The following is a 21,782-nucleotide window of genomic DNA, read 5'->3' as shown; positions in this document are numbered from 1 at the left end:
TGAAAAAGAGCCTGCTTCCAGAGCGTGGGCAGAGAAGGTAGACGAGCCCGGACCATCTTAGCGGGCAAGGAAGTAAAATGCGCCCCCTGGGGTAAGGGAACATGTCCAGCGGACCCAGCCGGACAGGGTCCCCACTGGCCAAATCTGGGACAGTTTGGGCTTCGGCATAAGTAATTATACTAAGAGATTATAACCTTTTGAAGAAAGTAAGAATCTGTGAGTCCATACTCATATTAACTAATTAACCAATTAACTTTTAAGGCAAAGTTCTTATAGGCAAATGCCACCCGATAAATGTAGAAGGAACAGTGAGAGGAGAAGGGTATCGCTCGGCAGCCGTCCTGGTAATAACCGGTAAAGGCGAGAATCGTCCATAGACGCGAAAACTGGAGGGTGAAAGTTTGCCGAGGAACAGGGTCTTTACGTAGCCTCAGAATCCCTCTTCACAAGTACTTACTGATCACACAGGGGAAATCCTGTGCCGAGGGGAAGTCTGGCAGACCCCTAACTACCTTAGCCAAGTGTTCGGAGGTAACACCACCAGCAGTTGGACACACCCACGTCCAACCGTGACGCCTCCGAACCGTGACGCCCTGCGTGGGAACTCGGTGCCACTTTCGTGGTTCTCCTCCCCAAAGTGCGTAACTTCTATCCAATCACGAGGAAACGGACAAACCCACGGTGAGGAACCGTGTACAAAACAATTGGCCGCTACTCTTCAAAAATGTCAAGGTCATGAGAGAGAAACTGGTCCAGAATAAAGGAACCTGCAGAGACATGACGACCACATGTCTTCAGGGGGGGGAACAGCCACATGTAGGACACTTGAGACAGTTGAAATTTGAATGCGCTCTGTTAGGAGTATGGCCTCACATCAACATTGAATTTCCTGATTGTGGGGTGCCTGGGGGGCTCAGTCGGCTTAGCGTCTGACTCTTGATTTCAGCTCAGGTCGGGTTCTCACGGTTCGTGAGTTCGAGCCCTGTGTCGGGCTCTGCACTGACAGCTCAGAGCCTCCTTGGGATACTCTCTCTGCCGTTCACCTGCTGCTGCTCTCTCTCAAAATAAATAAATAAACATTAAAAAAATTCCTGATAGTGATAGTTGCACTTATGGGTATGTAATAGAATATCCTTTACTTACAAAATACAAACTGGGAGTGCTTTGGGGCAAAGAGGCACAGTGTTTGCAGGTTATTCTCAAATAGTTACAGGGAAAAAATTACACATTACACGGAGAGAGACCAAATAAATGTCAAACAGAATAAACCACAAACAGCGTCTCTGGGTAAAAGGTTCTCAAGGCTTTTCTATTCTATTCCTTCTTAGAAGTTTGAAATCATATCAATTAACAGTTACCAAGAATATAAAAGAAATTGGGGGGGGAAAACTGTTAGAGAAGAAAAATTTCTAAGGTAGGAGTAAGGACCATTTTCGTTATAAATGCTAGTTTTACAAAAATCCGAATCAGAGGGCTCCTGGGGGGCTCAGCTGCTTAAGCATCCGACTCTTGATTTCGGCTCAGGTCGTGATCTCACGGTTCGTGGGATTGAGCCCCACGTTGGGCTCCGCGCTGACGGCGTGAAGCCTGCTTGGGATCCTCTCTCTCCCTCCCACTGCCCTTCTCCCACTCGTGCGCACGCCCTCTCTCTCAAGGTAGATAAATAAACTTTATAAAAAAACCATCCAACTCTGAAAACGGCACAAACACAGATTATGGCCTTATGAACGTCTTCTGCTTGAACCCTCGGTTCTCAGCTCGCTCCGGACCAGGGCCTCCAGCCCGCAGATCAGCCAACAGACATGCGGCGAAGGTGCGAGGAGGAAGCCCAGGAGATCGTGCGGCACGCCAACTCCGCCACCGGACAGCCCTGTGTCGAAAACGAAAACCTGACGGACTTGATCTCCAGGCTGACGGCTATCTTATTACAAATTAAGGTAACTTTGGGAGAAGACAGGTCCTAAATTTTGACAGCTACACAAACAACTCTGCTGATCTGTTGCTGAAAAATTATAATCTACAGATTTTATCCGATGCCTATTTGTCTGTCTTTGAACCGTGATTCAATTAAATTTTGAAATATCTTTCCTTTTAGTGTCTAGCAGAAGGAGGAGACCTGAACTCCTTTGAATTCAAATCACTCACAGATTCACTAAATGACATTAAGAGGACAATAGATGCTTCTAATATCAGGTAATTCGTTAGACGGACCCGAATCCCTCTTGTAAGTCCACGGTGCCTTCCGGCGCAGGTTTTAAGAATTAGGCGTGTAAGTTTTGGCCTTTAAATAAATTATAAAAGAGCTCGTCAGTTCTGTGCCATCTATGGACGGAACAGAAATGGCACGTGCGTGTTGCGGAGGAAGGAATCCGAAGACGCGCACCGTGTGGACCTGGGCGGGTTGGAGGCGCCTCTGAGGCGATGGTCCCCAGAGAGAGCGCCTTCGCCCCCCCCCCCTTCCCTCCTACCTTTTCACTTCGTCCTGCAGTGGGGGTGGGGCCGCTGGGGTCGTAGCCGGCCTCACGGGGAGATTCAGTCCTTCCTCGGGGTCATTTCCACAGCCCGCTCTTCAACTCCAGTTCAGCCCTTCCTTCTCTCAGAAGTCTTTTCCCGACGTAGTGAGATGGCGCAGCTCACCGCGTTTCTTCCTTCCTCAGCTGCTTCCAGAACAACGTGGAGATCCACGTCGCGCACATCCAGAGCGGCCTCAGCCAGATGGGGAACCTGCACGCCTTCGCCGCCAATGACACCAACAGGGACTGAGCGGAAGACGTCGCGGCTTCGGCCGCGGGGGACCCGCTTCGGAGTGTTCCCGCGCCCCCCCCCCCCCCCCCCCCCGGGCTCCCAACCCCGAGTTACGGGTCCCGGAACGCGGGGGAGGCCGAAGCTCCGAACGAGGCACTTGAGGACACTGGGCCGCCTGGCCCCGCGCCGCTGACCGGCTTCGTGCTTGTTTTCCTCTTACCGTCCGGCTGCGGCAGCATCGCTTACGGCACCTGCTCGGGGGCGGGTATCTTTCGGCTGAAAACGTCCGAACGCTTTTTTTAACGCGCATGAACTCAGCCCGACACACGCAGGCGGCGCCCGCAGCGGAGAGCGCGAGACACGGCCTTGGGGCGGGTGGCCCGGGGCCGTGTGGCGGCGACAGCCCGGGCGCCCCCAGCCGCGTACCCGTCGGTCGTTGCCGGAGCGCGCCCTCGAGGCGCGGAGGCCCGGTCTGCGGGAAGCCGCCGGAGCACGGGTGGGAGACGCGGGCCCGACCAGCAGACGTGATGGACGGAGCGCGACCTGGGCCTGCACGTCATTTTCTAGTAATAGATGTTTTAATTTATCATAATTTATAAAAGAAACCTCTGTTGTTGGTCGAAAGAAAATGAAGGAGCAGGAAACGAAAGTACTCGCAAAATGGCTACATTTCGGCAAGTGGATTTGGGAGGCCTTGTCCCGTCACGTCAGGGCAAAAAGTGCCGTGGTGAAATGTATTTAAGAAGACTGACGACACACTATTTTCGTATGTTGTTTATTTGCACAACTCGAACCAGATTACTGGTTAAAATCCAACCGTACACAATTTATAAAGTCAAAAGATTTTATAAGGAAAACGAGTATAATAACCAGTGCAACGAAATGCAGAAAAAAAAAAAAAGGTTTGTATGCGGTCGTGGGGTTTTTTTGGTTGTTTTTTGTTGTTTTTAAAGGAAAACCCTGCCTACGATGTTAATCTTGTACAAAGTGTGTATTTGGAATTTTCTTTGTTTTAATATAGAATATTATAAAGTCAAAATATAATAAAATTGTTTTCAGATTTGGAGTTTCGGGTATAGCTGTAGAGGTGACTTTGATTCTTTTAGCTGGCCCATAAAATGGGACTTTTTATATGTTGATGTATAATAAAACTAAAACAAGATTATTTTCCATTTGAAAGTTTTGTATAGTTTAAAAATGCTTCCCTATTCTTTGTTGGTCTTGTGCCACTGCAAACCTTTAGCGCAGAGTTTATATTTAGCTAAACAGTTATGTTAATTAAGAAATGCATAAATCCTTTATTCTTAACATTTGTAATTCTAAATAAATTGATCTATGAAAAGGAGTATTGGCTACCATTTTCACTTAACTGATACAAGTTGATAAGTATTCCTTCTATTTAAAAAGTTTTGGGGCACCTGGGTGGCTGTCAGTTAAACAGCTGACTCTTGATTTCAGCTCATGATCTCCCGAGTCATGAGATCGAGCCCTGCATCGGGCTCTGTGATGACAGCTGGGAGCCCTGTTTGGGATTCTCCGTCTCCCTCTCTTTCTCTCTCTTCCCCTCCCCCACTCGTTCTCTCTCTCTCTCTCTCAAAAATAAACATTTAATTTTTTTTAATGTTTATTTATTTTTGACAGAGAGAGAGACAGCATAAGCGGGGAGGGGCAGGGAGAGAGAAACACACAGAGTCCGAAGCAGGCTCCAGGCTCCAAGCTGTCAGCACAGAGCCCGATGCGGGGCTCGAACTCACAGACGGCGAGATCGTGACCTGAGCTCAAGTCGGACGCTCAACCGACTGAGCCCTGCCAGGCGCCCCTCAAAAATAAACATTTAAAAATTTTTTAATAAAAATAAATTTTAAAGAATTGTAATTCCCACGAAGTTATATTTTAGGGGAATCAGTGCAGATTAATTACCAAGTCCTTTTGAATCGCGATTCTGTCCAATAAGACTTCAAGGGAGGGGTTTTTCCATCTCTGCAAATCTTTGAAAAACATTAAGCAAGCAAGTTCTTGGCTTACCGTAGGCCTAGTGAATGTTTGGTTTTAACCTATCCTGCCTAGAATTATGTAAAACACTTTTTACTTGTTTCCCCCGTGCTACCTAAGACTGGTCACACGTAAATCGCACCTGGTCGTAAACGCACGTATCTAGGGGCGCCTGGGTGGCTCAGTGGGTTAAGCATCCGCCTTTCCTTTGGCTCAGATCATGATCTAGCGGTTCATGAGTTCGAGCCCTGCCTCCGGCTCTGTGCTGACAGCTCGGAGCCTGGAACCTGCTTTGGATTCTGTGTCTCCCTTTCTCTCTGCTCCTCCCCCACTTGTTCTCTCTCTCGCTCTCTCTCAAAAATAAATAAATAAACATTAAAAAGACCGCACGTAACTAATTAAGCAGTGCCCAAGTGCTGGCGGCAGGAACTGTGCCTGGGATCGTATTTGAATTTGATTTCTGTTTCGGGAAGAAGAAACCTCAATCATTCAGAGTAGTCATTTGGGGTCCGTTGTACGTGAATTTGCGCGACGCCGCTGCCGCTGAGCACGAGCTCCAAAGGGAGCCGTGGAAGCCGGAGGGAGCCCACAAGCCGGCACACCGCACGCTTGCGGGCTCGGTTCTGAGCTCCCCTCGGTTGAGTTCCGGAAACCACATTCCCTTGCTACCGTTGAGAATCTATCAAAAGATGCGCCCACTGAATCCTTTCTCTCGAGGGGCACCTGGGTGGCTCAGTCGCTTGAACGTCCAACTCTTGATCTCAGCCCGGGTCTCGATCTCGGGGTCACGAGTTCAAGCCCTGCACTGGGCTCCACGTGTAACACGGGGGGCGGGGGGGGGGGGGAGTCTTTCTCTCGAATGCACGCACTTTCTGAATCCTCGCCATTACCACTTGTCTCGCCCCGCCCAGCCACCGTCCCCACCAGCCCGGAACCGGGAGGTCACCCCCCACCTTCTCTAGCATTCCACTCTGCCCCCTCAACTGCAGCTTTCACCAGGTAAGAGTCTTAAAACACAGAACTGGTCATTTTCTCTCCATCTAAAGGCTCAGGGCTCTCTAGACAAACTCAGAACTCTTTTATAAGCCGCCAAAAGTCACGGTTGGTCTGACCTCTAACAACTTCTCCTGCTTCTTACCCCGCAGGGCCTTTGCACGTGCAGGTCCCCCTCCTCACCCTGCTAACTCCTGACCATCCTACACTTCAGTTTCTCACGGAAGCTTTCCTTGACCACCACGCACCCGTCTCCGGGGCCCTCGCATTTCCAGGCCCTCATAAAGCGCCTGCTAGTAGCCAGCAAGTGTCTGTGCCGTGAACAGACAAGTTTCAAAAGCGCTCGAAATGACGGGAGTGTCACTAGAGAATAAGCATACGGTTTTCTGTGAGGATGGCTTTTCAAGAGGAGACTACTCAGAAGCAGAAATTCTGCATGGGCGGGGGGGGGGGGGGGGGGGCTTTAAGCCTATCACGTGATCATTAGTCCTGACGGAAAAGGCCAGGCCGACACAGGAGGCATTATTCGGTGGTGGACAGATGGGTGGACAAAGTCCTGGCCGAGTTCCTTGCTCTTTCAAATATAGTCCCTACCAGGGTGCTGGGGGGGGGGGGGGGGGTTGGAGGGTTGAGCATCCAACTTCGGCTCAGGTCACGATCTCACGGTGCGTGGGTTCGAGCCCCACGTCGGGCTCTGTGCAGACAACTCAGAACCTGCTTCGGATTCTGTGTCTCCCTCTCTCTCTGCCCCTCCCCTGCTCATGCTGTCTCTCTCTCAAAAATAAACATTAAAAATTGCTTTAAGTCATTTGAAAAAATAAAATTAAAGTAAAATATAGTCCCTACCTTGCATGACAGTTGGAAGTCAGTCTCATAACGCCCGTAACACAGCAGCTAGGGTCTCATAAGAGTTTGAGAGATACAGACTAATGTTCTTAGAGGTCCTAGGCTAAGCATCCGACTTCGGCTCGGGTCACGTTCTCCCGGTCCGTGACCGAGCCTCACATCGGGCTCTGCGCCGATAGCATGGAGCCTGCTTCCGGTTCTCTGTCCCTCTCTGCCCCTCCCCTGCGCTCGCTCGCTCTTAAAAAAAAAAAAAAAAAAAATGAACATTAAAAAAAAAAAAACTCAAGTCTGCCACCAAAGCCTGAACTGTCTCCTGATTGCTTCTCGGAGGGGATGTGCTGCTCGGAAAAGCGCAAGTCATTTGAATAACACCTCTGAAAATTAGGGCAACTGGCGTAGAGACGCTGAACACAGCTCAGACTATTCTAGTAACGTCGAGACTGCACAGCCTACACACAGACCTCACCCCCGGCCACCGCCTATACGGTCTCCATCGGCCCTCAGGAGGGTGCAAAGCCTCCACGTACCAAGACGAGCTTTTCATTTATCTCAGGCTAACTTGCAAACGGTAATTTGCACGCATTTCTTTTAATATTTACTTATCTTTGAGAGAAAGAGAGACACAGCGTGGGGGCAGGAAGAGGTACAGAATCAAGATCAGGGGAAGGTTCAGACTTGGTGGCGGCGGGGGGGGGGGGGGAGGGGGCCTCGAGCGTTTAAGAGAGAGAGGGGGGCTCATTTGGTCCCCCACGGACAGGAGCGGCCCCGAGAAGGTCGCGCACTGTCCAGGGGGGTGACCTTCTGACCCGCACAACCGCCCTGCTGGCCAGAGACGTCGCCTGCTAGTCTGGGAAGGTCAGCGGAAGGTCTTTCCCATCTGGTGGCCCCTGGAAGCTTCTCCAGGCTTCTAGGGAGAGTGAGGTGTGTCTCCTTTGCCTCCAGCCTCCAGCTCCTGTGGGCTCGGCCCGAGTCCGCCTGTGCTCAAGAGTTTCCAAAGGCAGAAAAGATGTGTTCTTCCCAGGAGTCCAGCTTCGAACCGGGGCCTTCAGAGAGGGGGCAAGAGGTTTCAAAACGCTGACCCTGGCAGTGAGGGGCAGAGATGCCCTCTCCCAGCCTGTGGGGATCGGGCGGGCAGGTCCCATCGGTTTCAAGAGGCAGCTGGGGCTTTAGGCATTTCGCTTCGCTCCCCTGAGCAGAGCGGAGGAGGAACAGCTCCGGCCTGGCCGAGGGGTGACAGGGCTTCCCGCTCTGACGCCGCGACTTGGCCCGTCTGTTCTGGAACCACACCTGGAAGCGGGGAGACAAGAGGGGCTTTGGGCTGCAGTCCTTGTGCCACGATGGCCTCCACCGTCCCCACGTTCCGGGGCGGCGGGCCCTAGCTCCCTGCTCCGGGACCCCCGGGGTTTCAGAAAGCACTGGGGCCAGCCGATGGGTCGGCGTTCAGAGCCCCCCGCTTTCCCTGACTCACCACTGCCGGGTGCCTGGCCACCATACGGGGATATTTGCAATGAGAAATAGGGTCACGGAAACAGAAGGGCTCAGAATTTGAGGATAAAATGCTTCTAGGCTTAAAGAGGAGAGGAATTGGGGGCCCCTGGGAGGCTCAGTCGGTTAAGCCTCCAGCTCTTTGATTTCATCTGCGTCACGATCCCAGGGTCGCGGGATCGAGCCTCACCCGGGACTCCGTGCTGAGCGTGGGGCCTGCTTAAGATTTTCTCTCTCTCTCTCTCTCTCTCTCGCTCTCGCTCTCTCTCTGCCCCCCTCCCCCCTTCATGCTCTGTCTCCCTCTCTCTCTCCCTCTCAAAATTAAAAAAAATTAAAAGATAGGCATTAAAATAACTTAGCAAATCATTCCTGAAAAGTACAGCCCCTCATCAAATCAATCAAGAAGGCACTTTGCTCTGCGGACTCCACCGCTGTGGACAAATTTGCTGCTCACGGTGTCCCAACCAGTCCTGAGGGTGTCCTGCGTAGGAAGCCTCGGGGCGAACTGCTGAGACCCACAGATCATTCCCCCCACCCCACCCCCCACCCCCCGGGGATGCGCAAAAGCAAATCCGCTCCTCCCAGCGCTGAGATGAGGGCTCCCGCTTAGACCTGCGTTTGCACACAGGCCGAAGGGCAGGGGCCTCATCACCCCCGAGCCCCCCGGGTTCTGATCTAAATGTGCAATAAATGCAGCGGGCTCCAGGGAGCCGCCCGGGCTTCAGGCTTTACCCCGAGATCCCAGACCCAGTACCGGCCCAGAGCGTGGCCTCGGGACTCCCGGGGGTGACTCGGAGAGTCGCCTGGCTCTGTCCCAAGGGGCCTTCTTCCCAGCGGGGGGAACCCCAGCCGGGCCTCATCGGTCTCTTCTCGTTGAACCGGAGAAAGAAAAAGTATCCAAGGGCTCCCTCTCCCCCTCCCGCTGAGGACTCGGCTTTGACCGTTTCGAGGGGCCCCGAGCGTACCCGACGCCCGAGGCAGGCGCTCCGCCGCACGCCCGCCCGGGCTCGCCGCCCGGGAACCCGAGGCTCCCCGTCCCCAACTCCCCCCCCCCCCGCCTCACCTGGATCCGGGACTCGGGGAGCAGCGTGAGCGCGGCCAGGCGCTCGCGCAGGTGGATGTCGGGGTACATGGTCCGGCGGAACACGAGCTCGAGCAGCTGCAGCTGCTCGGCGCTGAACGACGTGCGCTTGCGGCGCTGCGACGGGGCGGGGGGCGCGGGGTCCCCGCCCGGGAAGCCCGCGAAGGGGCCGGGGCGCGGGGGCGGCGGGGCGGCGGGGCCGGGCGGGGGCGCGGGGAACGCGGCGCCCGCCCCGAAGCCGAGCTCCCGGGACCCCGCCGCGGCCATCGCTGCGCCAGCCTGTGCGCCGCCGGGGGGCGCGGGCCGCGGATATAGGGCGGGGGCCGGGGGAGGGGCGGCGGCGGCCTCAAAGGGCCGGGCGCGCGGAGGCCCGTGTCCCCCCGGGGGGGCGGCCCCGCCAGACGCCGTGGGAACCGCCGCTTCCGCCGCCGCGCGCGCGGGGGGAGGGGAGGCGCGAACTCGGGCCGGGACCCCCGGAGACCCCCGCCCGCCCTCGGGCCCGCCGCCCCTACCCCTGCGATCCCCGCCCGCTGGCCCCCCCTCCACCCTGGCGACCCCCCCGCAAGCCCTCTGGCCCGCCCCCCGCTCCGGCGACTCCCACCCGCACCCCGGCGACCCCCGCCCCCCCAACCCTGCGACCCACCCCGCCGGCGACCCCCGCTCTCCCCGCCCGTCGCCGCAATCCACATCCCCCGGGGCGGGCCTCCCACTCGGCGGCGGGCCCTGGGGTCGGCCTCCGTCCCGCCCCGCGAGTCCCGGGCAGCGACCCTTGGCCGCCGTCTGGCCGGCGGCCTGGGACGTATTTATTTACCACCACCCCCCAACCCCCCCCCCCCTCCCCGCCCGCGATGTGCGAGACCCTGTGCCAGGTGGGCCAAGCAGCCCAGCCCCTCGCTCCCCGAAGCGCCCTGCATCCGTGGGGGGCGCGGATTAGGGGGCCGCACGCCCAGCCCTTGGGCGGCGGGGGAACCAAGGACGCTGGTGGACGCGGGACCCCGCCTTCCCGGACGTGCCCGCGGGGCCCTCGCGGGAGGCGGGAGGCGGGCCGGCCCGGTGGGCCCCGTTAGAAGAGGCCGTTTCACCGGGACTTGCGCTGTGGTCGTGGGTGGGTGCCTCCCCCGCAGGGTGAGGGGCGCAGGGCCCCCGCGCCGTGCCAGGCGCTCCGCGAACTCAGGTCGCCCTGTGGGAATAGACGGGCGTGGGCCCCGGGCGTCCTGCCCCCGCCGTCCGAGCCCTGATCCCACCAGGACCGCTCTCTGTGGGCAGGGTCCTTCAGGGCCCCGTGAGGCCACCCCCGGAAGACCTTGGATGTCCCGGACGGGCTTTCCAGGTGTCCGGGCAGAAAGACAGACTGCGGGGAGGGACGGGAGCCCTGGGCCCGATTCGCTCCTGGTGGGTGGATGGGGCGGCAGGGACTGTGTGTCCAACCCTTGGGCTCTCCCGGGCAGCCCGCTTCCCCACCTACCCGCCCCACCCCTCCTCTCTCGGTCTCCCTCCCCCGCCCTTCCTCTCCCTTCCTTTCCTGGATCTTGGAGTCTTCAGGCAGAGGGCAAGTGGGACGGGAGGTCAGACCCTCTGTCTGACTATGCTCGGTCCTTCTTTCCTGAATCGTGGGAGGCTGTGCTATACTGAGTTCCTATGCCGGGTTTACAGATCAGGAGATAGTTCCAGAATCCAGAGAGGCCCCGAGGACTGGAAAGCCGGCCTCCACAAGACACTCGGGTGCTCACTGGTCAGTTCCCCTGCACCCTCCCACGGGAGGCCGACACCGCCGACCCCTCCAGTCTTGGGGGTCGTCTTTCAGGCCCCTTGGGCTCATTAGGTTCCCGGTCTCAGGCAGTGATGATGGAGCCAGACCCCCGCAGCCCCAAAGTGCCCTGGGTGTAGCCCCCCTGGGACCGGGAGGCCAGCCTCCGTGGAAGGCCGAGCTTTGCTGGCTGTGTGGCTGCCGAGGTGAGGTTTTACAGTCTGGGGTGGCCCAGCCAGAAACTCTGCCCGGGGTCAGGAGTCACAATGATCCCGGCTGTGTGGACACCCCCACAGTCCCGTGTTGCAGCCCTGTCTGTCTGAGTCACCTGCTCCCTGTGCCTGGGAGGACAGACCCGCCCAGAGGGACGAGGTGCTGCCCGTGGGCGGTCTTTTCTGCTTTTTGAACTGGCGGTAAGAAATGCCAGCATTCGGGCCGCCTGGGGGGACTCAGTTGGCTGAGCGTCCGAGACTTGGTCATGACCTCACAGCTGGTGGGTTCGAGCCCCTCCGTCCATCTGGGAGCCTGGAGGCTGCTCCGGATTCTGTGTCTGCCCCTCCCCTGCTTATATGCCTTCAAGCGCGCGCTCTCTCTCTCTCTCTCTCTCTCTCTCTGTCTCTTTTTCTCTCTCTCTCTCAAAAATAAATAAACATTAAAAAAAAAAAAAGAAAAGAAATGCCAGCATTCAGTTTGCAGCCTGGTCATCCCGCACACTGACTAAACAATCATTTTCCTTCATGACTTTTCTGGAAGGCTCGCGGTATATCCCCCGTGTTGAACAAGACGGCAGCCTTTCCCTCTCTCCTCCCTCTGCTCTCGATGAGGTTTTAATTGCGTGTGCTGGTATTTACCTGAGAAATAACCTCGGCGGGGACACGGTGGAAACCCGGGATCGCGATCGGGAATGAGGGGTTGCAGAGGGAGACTATGTTACACCTGTTGGTGCTGCTGTATTTTTGTTTTTGAACTGTGCATATGTTAGTGTTTTATGTATATTTTGAAAACCTAGGTTTTTTGAAGGTATTTTATTTATTTTTTCAAATGTGTCACTTATTTTTGAAAGAGCACAAGCCGGGGCGGGGGGGTGGGGCACAGAGGATCCAAAGGGGACTCTGCACTGACAGCAGTAAGCCTGATGTGGGGCTCGAACTAACGAATGGAGAGATCAAGACCTGAACGGAAGTCAGACACTCCACCAACTGAGCCACCCAGGGGCCCCAAAATGAAGTTTTTGATGAGTAAGTGGCAATGTGGCATTCCGGGTTGGGTCTGGGTTTTTTTGTCTTTTGGTTTTTTTTTTTAATCAAGTCTACACCTGGGGCGCCTGGGTGGCTCAGTTAAGCGCCCGACTTCAGCTCAGGTCCTGATCTCACAGTCTGTGAGTTGGAGCCCCGCGTCGGGCTCTGTGCTGACAGCTCAGAGCCTGGAGCCTGTTTCAGATTCTGTGTCTCCCTCTCTGCCCCTCCCCTGCTCTTGTTCGTCTCTCTCTCTCTCTCTCTCAAAGATAAATGAACATTGAAAACATTGTTAGAAAATAAAAAAAGTGAAGTCTACACCCAACGGGGCTGGAACTCACAACCCAAGATCAAGAGTCACACCGCAGAGTCACTCCACACCGACCGAGCCAGCCGGGTGCCCTGGGTTGGATCCTTAGAAAGGACGAAGGACATTAGTGGGAAAAACTGGTAAAATCTGAATGTTTTTATAAAACTGTTAGAACACGGAAGCAGAGGATGCACGTAATGTATCTGGAAGGAGATACTGTTTCACCGTGAGAATAGATTTCCCGGTTCGGGATTTGCACTGACCAGCGTTAGGAAGCTAGAAGCTTCTACACATCTCATCTGATGTGTATCCGTTCGCTGAAAATTACAGGCTTCCCTCTCCCCTTTTGTTTGCCAGACACGTCTAAACTCCTAAGTGGTTTTTGCCAACCCTGAGGTCGGGATCCCCTACTCAGTTATCCTGTTGGAAGCATACGATGAGTGTTTTTGTTAATTCTTCTATACCCGTTTTTGGAAAACAGAGAGAGCCCCATCGCTGGCAATATTTTTAAAAAAATCATTCTGGTGGGGCTCCTGGGGGGCTCAGTTGGTTAAGCGTCCGACTTTGGCTCGGGTCATGATCTCGTGGCTCGGGGGTTCGAGCCCCGCGTCGGGCTCTGTGCCGACAGCTCGGAGCCAGGAGCCTCCTTTGGAATCTGTGTCTCCCTCTCTCTCTGCCCCCCTCCCCCGCTCACACTCTGTCTCTCTCTCTCTCTCTCTCAAAAATAAATACACGTTAAAAAACTTTTTTGAAAAACAAAATCATTCCGGCAAGTTATTTGCTCGAGGCTCCGTAAGGCACTTTCCTCTACCAAAGCCAGTTTACCAGTTCCGGAATGGCTACCCTGAGGTTCAGGGTTAGCCCAAGGCGAGGGCCACGGAGATCCATCCGGGGTCGCGGTCCCCCCTCATCCACACCTGGGCTCCGCCCACTCACCAGCTGGCCTGCTCAGGGCTTGGGCCCTTATTTGCATTTGGTGTGTCGGTCACCCTTGTCGAACCAGAAGGGGCGGGCAAGGGGAAGTAGACGACGCACATCCAGGAAAGAGAAGTGAAGAAGAAAGAGAAAAGCAATGAGCTAAAACAAAACAAAAAAGGATGGCGATCTGCAGCAGCCCCAGCGGGCAGGCGGGAGCCACTCGGGGTCACTGTCCTTCCTTTGCATCCTTAACCTTTCCCCCCCGCGGGCAGGCGGGAGCCACTCGGGGTCACTGTCCTTCCTTTGCATCCTTAACCTTTCCCCCCACGGCTCCTGTCCTTGACGCCCCCAACATCACAGACGCCTGCCTTTCCTCTCCAAGTGCTAAGTACCCTCTTCCCGGCTTTGTTGTTCAAGTCAGGCCCTCCACGCGGCCCTGAGAGCCGCCCCCGCCCCGCTCCGGGGCTGGTGTTTATTGATCAGAGACCCAGGAAAAGGAGGGTCGATGGCTTCTGCTTCCACCCTGAGTCCCTTTGATCCTGGCCTCGCTTTGATTTCCCCTCCTCTCGCTGCCCTGCCCGGCCTCTTCAGTTCCTGAAGTGTATTCTGGAAGCAGAGGTTACAAGAGATTGAGAGACGACACCCCCCCACCCCCCACCCCCCGCAAAAGGTATTAATGCGCCAGGAAAGCGATAAAAGGTTAAGGGGCCTCTTTTGTTGTTTGGTTAGAGCCAAACGCATTCCAATCACAACGTCCAAATCGCTTTTGAACTCAACACACACGTTGAGTTGTTTTTTGTTTTTTGTTTTTTTCCTTTCTTTCAGTTATTCCTACCCACATCCTCTGGGTAGCGTCTTTCTCCACCCAGACTCACAGAAGCAAGTGAAGTTGAAAAGAACCCCTCCACGCCGGAGACAGAGAACCATGGGTTTTCCAGGTTTCTGTCCACACGCTTGATAACAAAGAACAGAAACGACCGGCAGCGGATCTGGCCCTCGCACTCGACATTTGTCTACACCTGTCCCTGCAACATGCCTGTTGAGCGCTCTGAATGGGGCCTGGTGCCCCTGAGCTGGTATCTTGCTTAATTTCACGGTAACTGATTTCAATAGAAGCGGCCTCTCTTGGCTACGGCAGCGGACAGGACGGCTCTAAATCACCACCCAGCAAATTCCTCTTCCCTGAGAACTGTTTACAAAGACGTATGTAGGTGGCTCAGAATCGCCCACTGGATTTGAATTCTAGACTCTCCTTTTACGTGGCTGGAACAGAACTCTGGATCGTCAGAATGACTACCTCGGTTTCGTCACGGACAGTCTCATACAGATTTGGCTGAACGGTGTGTTGAATATCGCTGTAGCATCCGTGCACGGTCTTCTTTTTATTATTGTTAGTTTTTATTTGTTTTTTGAGACAGAGACAGAGAGCCAGTGGGGGAGGGGCAGAGAGAGAGGGAGACACAGACTCCGAAGCAGGTTCCGGGCTCCGAGCCATCAGCACAGAGCCCGACGCGGGGCTCGAGCTCCCCGGAGTAACCGAGGACCCACTCTGGCCTTGGCGTCCCGGCCGGCAAGAGTATTGGGTGTGTGTTTCCAAAATGTTTCCTTTTGCTGGATATTTTTGCCTCTAACAGAGGAGAGACATCGTGCGGGTAAAATACAAAGCCAAGTTGGTCCAGTCAGACGCAGGCTCCCGGTGGGTGTGGGAGATGAGCCGCTTTCCAGTAGGTACTTTTCCATTTTCGTTGGTCCCGGGAGGGACCTCTCGGCCTGTGGGCGTGTAGCTGTCACGGGCACATGAACTTCCAGCACTCTCTCAGGGAGGAGCCAGCGACACAGGCCCCTTCTTTCCGATTGCGCTCAGCAAGCCCCGAGCGCCAACCCTGAGCCGGGCACTGCGCTCCAGGAGGGAGAGGAAGCTCTCCTCACCGCTGGGCCTTCCTGGTTAGCAGCCGGGCTGCCTGGCCAGCGGGCCAAGTTAATCCTGCATTAATAAAGCCCACCCAAGCGCCACTGACCCAGAGCAAACTGACCCTGGGGAGCGGGCGGTAGAGACTCAGCCCGCCCCCTCATAATGCCCAAAATGTGCTTTCGCTTCGGGCGTATCGCCTGAACAAAAACCCTGCCAGAGAGGGCCCTGCTTTGAACTTGGTTGACTATTCCGGGATTGTTTAAACTCATCCACGGGCAGACTGTGGTCTCCCCGCGCCATTTCCCGTGCAAAGGAAAAAAAAAAAAAAAAAAAGAAAGAAAAAAATGCTCTGTGGGGAAATGGCCCATTCTAGGCCAGTATTCCAGAGTCTGGAATATTTAGTCATATCTGCAGAGGACAAAAGTATTCAACACTACTGGGGCATTCTCTCGAGGAAGAAGTCGAAGAGGCCCCCGCCGGTCAAACAGGACAAGTGGAATGCCAACAAGAATAACAAAAGCAATAGGTTGCAACACATCGAACATGTTAAAGTCCATTCTTTCGTGATGGTCATAAAAAACGAAACTGATCACGTTTGGCCGGTTCCAGGGAACAATCCCTTTATCTAAGAGCTGGCAGGCAGGGGCGCCTGGGTGGCTCGTCGGTCGAGCGCCCGGCTTCGGCTCAGGTCATGATCTCGCAGTTCGTGGGTCCGAGCTCGGTGGGTTCTGTGCTGATGGCTCGAAGCCCGGAGCCTGCTTCGGAGTCCGTGTCTCCCTCTCTCTTGTCCCTCCTCCGCTCCCACTCTGTCTCTCAAGAATAAATAAAACGTGTAAAAAAGGTTAACAACAACAAAAACAACAACCTGGTACGCAAAGTATTTATCCTGCCTTTTCTGTACGACTGTAACTCAAGGTACACAGTGGATAAAGAGAAGGCCCTCGGGACGCAAGCGCTCTGCTGATACCCAGACTACCCAGACGTGGAAGTGCTCTGATCAGCAGAGAAGGAGTGACAGAGGTACACAATCCTCATTTTGCAACCTTTAATGAAGGCGTGAGCCTGACAGCGATCCTCATGGCTGCTAGCTGTCCTTCCTTGTAGAACACCACCACCACCTCGGAGTGAGTCATTCGCCCCAAAATAGAGATCCGGAACGTAAGCCAGCGATTGGAGCTCGCCACCGGGTCAACAGAAGAACGGGGAGCAGTAGCAGGTCACGAAGCGCCACAGGGACACCGTCAACAAAGCCCAGACTGTGGGAAATTCAGGACAAACGTCAGCCTCTTCATCAAGTACATTGGAGAGAGAGAAAAAGAGAGAGGGGGGAGAACCATCTACAGACCAAAAGGGACCAAAGAGCCCTGTCGACTCGATGCAATGCTGGGATCCTGACGTGAACAAACCCCCTGTAAAAATTCACTTCTGGGGCGCCCGGCCGGCTCAGTCGGTGGAGCGTTGGGACTCTGGGTCTCCGGGGTGGTGAGTTTGAGCCCCACATTGGGCACAGAGATGACTTTAAAGAAAAGTTCATTTCTTCGACCAATGAGGCATTTCAAGATGAGCTATGAGAAGATATTAGGAAATTGGGGTTAACTTTTTTTGTGTTACGATAGCGATTCTGTGTCATATTTTTACCGCCTTTTAGAGACAGGTAGAAATAGTGGCAGATGAAGTCAACAAAACGTTCAGGATTTGCTCCAAAATAATCCAGTTTGGGGGGAGGGGGAAGGGTGGGGAGCTACAGAAAAAAGCAAGGTTGGATACGAACTGGTAACAGTTGAGGCGGGGGCATGATCACGGACTATACCATTTTACTTTTGTGTATGTTTAAGATTTTTCCAGAATGAAAAGTTAAAAAAAAAAAAAAAAAGCAATAGTCCGTGTCCTTGAAGGACGTGGGAGACACTGAACAGGAGGACAAGAGCCCCGCTCTGGGGGGGGGTAGGGTCTCCCCAGGGAGCTGGGAGCCCAGGCGGAGGAGGAGGGGAGCGGCCCCCTCACTGGGTTCGGGGCGGGGGGGGGGGGGGCCGGAGGAGGGCACCTGTCAGCGTTGAGTGCGCCCGTGGCAGAGGTGGCCGGGCTGGCCAGCTCTGGGGCACTCGCCGCGCGAGAGACCCGTAAATAAATCGACCTGGGGGCAGCCACCCTCAACCCTTTCGTGTAAAACCTCTTCCGTGCTTGTGTGCAACGTACACATACATGTAACTATGCAGGAAAACTATACACGCGTGGTTTTTATACAGACAAATCTTGTTTAGCTGACCCGAAAATAATTTTTTTCATGTCTATTTAGTTTTGAGAGAGAGAGAGAGAGACAGAGTGCAAGCGAGGGAGGGGCAGAGAGAGGGAGACAGAGGCCGAAGCAGGCCCCAGGCTCTGAGCTGTCAGCACAGAGCCGGACGCGGGGTTTGAACCCACAAACCGCCACATCGTGACCTGAGCCGAAGGCGATGCTGAACCGACTGAGACCCCCCCAGGCGCCCCGTACCCCAGTTACCCTGAAACTCTTGTAATCTCCCATGGGTTCTAGGCTTGGGAGGACTCAGGATAGGCCCAGGATGCCCCAGGGCATTTCCCAGCCGCTCCCCTTCTGGGAAAACCCTGCTCTGAGAGCACCTGAGGGGAGGCTGAGTAGGGGGCTTGCCCGGATGAGGAGTTAGTCTCTCTTACTTGGGGTCCGTGAGGCACCTTGGACCTGAGGGCTGGGGTCTCAATCTCAGACTCTAAAAGGCCTCTGTTTCGGCCCCATGGCTGCTCCTGGCACTGAGCCCAGCCCGGTGTCCTCCCCGCGCACATGGCCTCGTCCACGCAGCCACCCCAGCTCCAGGCCTGGGGAGGACGGCTCGGGGCTCTGTCCCCATGAAGTGTGGGTGTCAACCCCCAGAAGGAGCCCTGGCCCCCAGACCGGCTGGGGGGGTGGGGTGGGGAGGGCTTCTGCGGGGTCCTCCCGGCCCTCCTGCCCACCGCACCTGACCCGGATCCGAGCACCTGCCTGCCCTCCCTGGGGACCCTCAGAGGCTGGGTCTGGCTTGTCCCCCCTCCCCGCCCCCAACGCAGTATCTGGAACCTACAGAGGCTCAGGGCGCGGTTCATCATGAATAACAGGACCCGCAGCGTCCCTCGTGAGTGAGCTCGGGCAGGTCCTGCCGTCTCGGGGTCCAGGAACTCCGACAGGAAGCGCCGATTCTCGGACTTGTCTTCACTCAGTCCCTTATCACTTGTCCGATCCGGGGCAGGCCCCCACCCCTCAAAGCTTTGCTTTTCTCGGGCTTCAGTGTCTGGGGGAGCAGAGGGGCTTACCCACCAGGGGGGCTTCCTTGGCCGGAAGTGCCGGCCAAGGGCAAGAGAGGGCTCTCCAAGTCGGAAGTCCGGGCCAACACGCGCGGTAATGAACACGCACCAGAACACGGCCCTGGGGGTCCCGATGACCCCGACGGCGGTGCTGGAGGGACCCTGTGCCCTCTCTCCGGCTCTGCCCACCCCCCCCCCCCGCCCCCGCCCGTCTGTCACGTCTCACCAGCTGCCCTGCAGTGTGTCCTCAGCTGTGTTCACCTGGGCACCCACCTGGCCTGCGAGCTCCCCGCGGGGCAGGACCCCAGGTGTGCGGGGTGGGGGGCGAGGGGTGCTCTGGGGCCAGCTCAAAGGGTGTACGAGGGCCGTGAGCCCCCGAGGGTGCCGCGGTGAGGATCGCTGAGACAGAGGACATGGGGAGGGGGGGTATGCGTGCAAGAGCAACCGTGGGGTTCACCGTCTCTTTCTGGAAGGCTCCATGGGGTCTCTGTCAGCCCCTGTACATCTATCTCGCGAGGAACTGACCCGGGTGGTGGGGGGGACGCTCAGCTGGGGTGACTGACAGCCGCCCCCCCCCAGAGCCTCAGTGTTGCCAGCAGGGAAATGGGCGCGGCGGTACCCGCCTGCCACCTTCTTCCTGGAGGTTCTCTGAGGCTGGAAGCTTCTCAGGGCATTTTCAAAGGCTCCGATGAAAGGCGCTGGTGGGATGAAACGTTCTCGGGGCCATAGGAAGTTTCTCGCAGTTTTGAAGCCTTGGAGGCTGCAGGAAGTGGTCAGTGACGGGTACTTGTGAAGCCCCGGAGGGTGATGAGGGTGGAGAATTAGCAAGCAGATCGGATGGGCCACACCTGGGGCGTGAGGGGCCCTTATCTGGGAGGAAAATCTGTCATTTCCCTGGGGGTGGGGGGGCATGGGGTAAGTGCTGAGCACGGGGTGGAGGCCAGAATGGCAGGGCCTTGGACAAGGCCTGCCCCTCCTCGGGGCCTCAGTTTCCCCATGTGTGAAAGGAGAATGACTTTAAAACCCTGACTGCAGGCTGCGCCCCAGCTCTGCTGCCCTCCCTGGCTTGGAGACCCCAAGTCAACACGCTATCCCCACCCGGGGTATGCTTGCAAGGGTGCTGGTTTGAGTCTCACCGGGTCCCACGAGGGGCTCTGGACCTGCCCCGGGACCTTGCCGGGCAACAAGGATTCTTTGCTGGGTCACACTTTAGTCTGGCCTCTGAACCTTCCCCAGACCCATCTGGAAACTTCCGGGTAAAAACCCAGTGTTAGAAAGGACGCTGCTGGGTCAGTTTGGCGGGAACACGCCCTCCCTCCCCCCCTTGTGCCCCAGTGTTCTCCACTGCCCCCAGGTGATCTCTGGCCCCCTTGGCCTGCCTCCGACAAGGATCCTGTTGGGTCATTTCAGCCAGAACCCCCCCCCCCCGCACCCTGCCCCCTGCTATAATTTAATGTAATTTTAGTAATGACCTTTCAGTAATCTTTCCTGCACTGCCCCACCTGCTCGTTGGCTGTACCCCCACTTGCCCGTGCAGTGTTCCCAGATGAGACCGATCTCTGTCCCTCCCCTGCTCTATTGTATCAAGATCGTCCCGGGAAGTCTGAGTGGCTCAGTCAGTTAAGTGTCCGACTCCGGCTCAGGTCATGATCTCGCAGTTCATGAGTTCGAGCCCCGCGTCTGGCTCTGAGCTGACAGCTCGGAGGCTGGAGCCTGCTGTAGATTCTGTGGCTCCCTCTCTGTCTGCCCCTCTCCCATGCATGCTCTCTCTCAAAAATAAATAAAGACATTGCAAAAAAAAAAAAAAAAAAAAAGATTGTCCCGAATAAAGTCTGCCTTTCCACTTTTCACAAGTGTCCTGCTAAATTTTTTCTTTACCGCAGAGTCTGGCCATTTGGAACACACCGTGCGGGGGCCTCCTGACCCAGAACAGCCCTCAGGCCGTCTGTCCCCACAGCTACAGGAAATGGGAGAAGAGTGAGTGATGTGTTGGGAGTTGCAGGGACAGAAGGGACAGACAGAGGTGGCCAGACACCCAGTGGGTTTTTCTTTTGCACCAAGTCCTTTGGCCCCCGGCCCCTCCTTCCTGTTGCTAGGATCACTGCCCGCCCCTCCTCGTTTTCCAGAATCTTCCCTTCCTTCCCCCCCCACCCCGCCTCCACGTCTGAGGCTCTGTGGCCGGCCCTGAGTGATGCCCCAGGCCTGTGTCACTTCATACAACAAGGCTGCAGGGTGCAGTGGACAGAAGGCGGTCCTCGACTGCCCAGACAGCCACCTCTTAGCTACCTGTGTTGCAGGTGCATTTTCATCTGAGGCCTCAAAACGCTTAGGACTCAGTACGTTGAGCTTTTACTCCAAAATCTTTACTTAGTTTAGTTTTATTTTTAAAAAAATTTGTTAACATTTATGAGAGAGACAGACAGAGCGTGAGCAGAGGAGGGGCAGAGAGAGAGAGAGAAGGAGACACAGAATCTGCAGCAGGCTCCAGGCTCTGAGCTGTCAGCACAGAGCCCAACACGGGGCTCGAACCTACGAACCAGGTCATGGCCTGAGCCAAAGTCGGACGCTCAACCGACCGAGCCACCCAGGTGACCCTACACCTCTCTCAAGCACTCAAGCCTGTAGCCTAAGCCTAGTGCTGACAGCTGGTTAAAGTCCTCGTAAGAATACAGGCGGATCATGGGGCGCCTGGGTGGCTCGATCGGTTGAGCATCCGACTCTCGATTCCGGCTCAGGTCATGATCTCACGGTGTCCCCCGTGTGCCTGCCTTGAGCCTGGCGCTGGGAGGACCGTGGTGAACACAGCGCTCGCGTTCTGATGGAGAGGAAAGAGAAGAAACAAAATAAGCGATTGATGATACAACAATTTAGCACGGCATACCCACATCGCTTATTAGAGGTGCTACAAAGAAACAGTGGGAAGGAGGAGGGGGTGTGCGGAGCCGATGCTCTTGAACGCAGGGCAGGGCCCCCTGGGGAGAAGGAGAAGGCCACACTGGATAACGACTCCCGGGTGGTGGCCGTGGCCACCTGGGCAGGGACAGCCCGCAGGAGGCCCCGGGGACAGCAGGTCCAGAGTATGAGGTAGGAGGCAGTGGAGAGACAGGTGGGGGGAGGGGGAGGTGACAGCGGGTGGGGTGGGGGCTCCAGGATCGCCCTGGGCGGTGATCTGTGACAGCAGCCACTGATTACGTCCCCTTGTGCTGAGCTCTGTACTCACTGCG

The 21,782-nt window shown here is 55.9% G+C and overlaps 2 protein-coding genes and 1 long non-coding RNA gene across 9 annotated transcripts in view; 1 reads left to right on the top strand and 2 right to left on the bottom strand.

Annotated features, from left to right (window-relative positions):
- LIN9 (lin-9 DREAM MuvB core complex component) overlaps positions 1–3,151 on the top strand; it is a 60,688-nt gene extending 57,537 nt beyond the window's left edge. For all 6 annotated transcript variants that reach the window (XM_078441119.2, XM_078441123.2, XM_078441125.2 and 3 more), the window contains 3 exons: positions 1,758–1,937; positions 2,096–2,193; positions 2,658–3,151. In XM_078441119.2, coding sequence (XP_078297245.1) covers positions 1,758–1,937; positions 2,096–2,193; positions 2,658–2,763 — 384 coding nt within the window. In that variant the 3' untranslated portion in view covers positions 2,764–3,151. The remainder of the gene's footprint in view (positions 1–1,757; positions 1,938–2,095; positions 2,194–2,657) is intronic.
- Positions 1–21,782, bottom strand: part of LOC145713337 (uncharacterized) — a 385,846-nt gene that overhangs the window by 351,339 nt on the left and 12,725 nt on the right. The gene's annotated exons all lie outside the window — the stretch shown is intronic.
- Positions 7,149–9,409, bottom strand: MIXL1 (Mix paired-like homeobox). 2 transcript variants are annotated; one of them, XM_060627103.3, is made up of 2 exons: positions 9,125–9,409; positions 7,149–7,887 (listed from the first exon to the last, which is right to left on the bottom strand). In XM_060627103.3, exons 1-2 carry the CDS (start codon positions 9,407–9,409, stop codon positions 7,558–7,560), a joined length of 615 nt encoding a protein of 204 aa, XP_060483086.2. In that variant the 3' UTR covers positions 7,149–7,557. The 2 variants fall into 2 exon arrangements, with proteins under 2 accessions (XP_060483086.2, XP_060483087.2); XM_060627104.3 differs by having other exon boundaries at positions 7,149–7,863.

This window comes from Panthera onca, chromosome F1 (genome assembly GCF_046562875.1).
Source record: "Panthera onca isolate mPanOnc1 chromosome F1, mPanOnc1 haplotype 2, whole genome shotgun sequence".
Lineage (NCBI taxonomy): Eukaryota > Metazoa > Chordata > Mammalia > Carnivora > Felidae > Panthera > Panthera onca.
The sequence above is the reverse complement of the archived record's forward strand: the minus strand, read 5'-3'. Positions and strand labels throughout refer to the sequence as shown.

What these genes read in the sequence shown, in the direction of transcription:
- MIXL1 (XM_060627103.3), bottom strand. Translation starts at nt 9,409, where the DNA reads ATGGCCGCGGCGGGGTCCCGGGAGCTCGGCTTCGGGGCGGGCGCCGCG. An exon ending in TCCCCGAGTCCCGGATCCAG is followed by an intron (nt 7,888 to 9,124) that starts GTGAGGCGGGGG and finishes TGCAGCCCAAAG; the next exon opens with CCCCTCTTGTCTCCCCGCTT.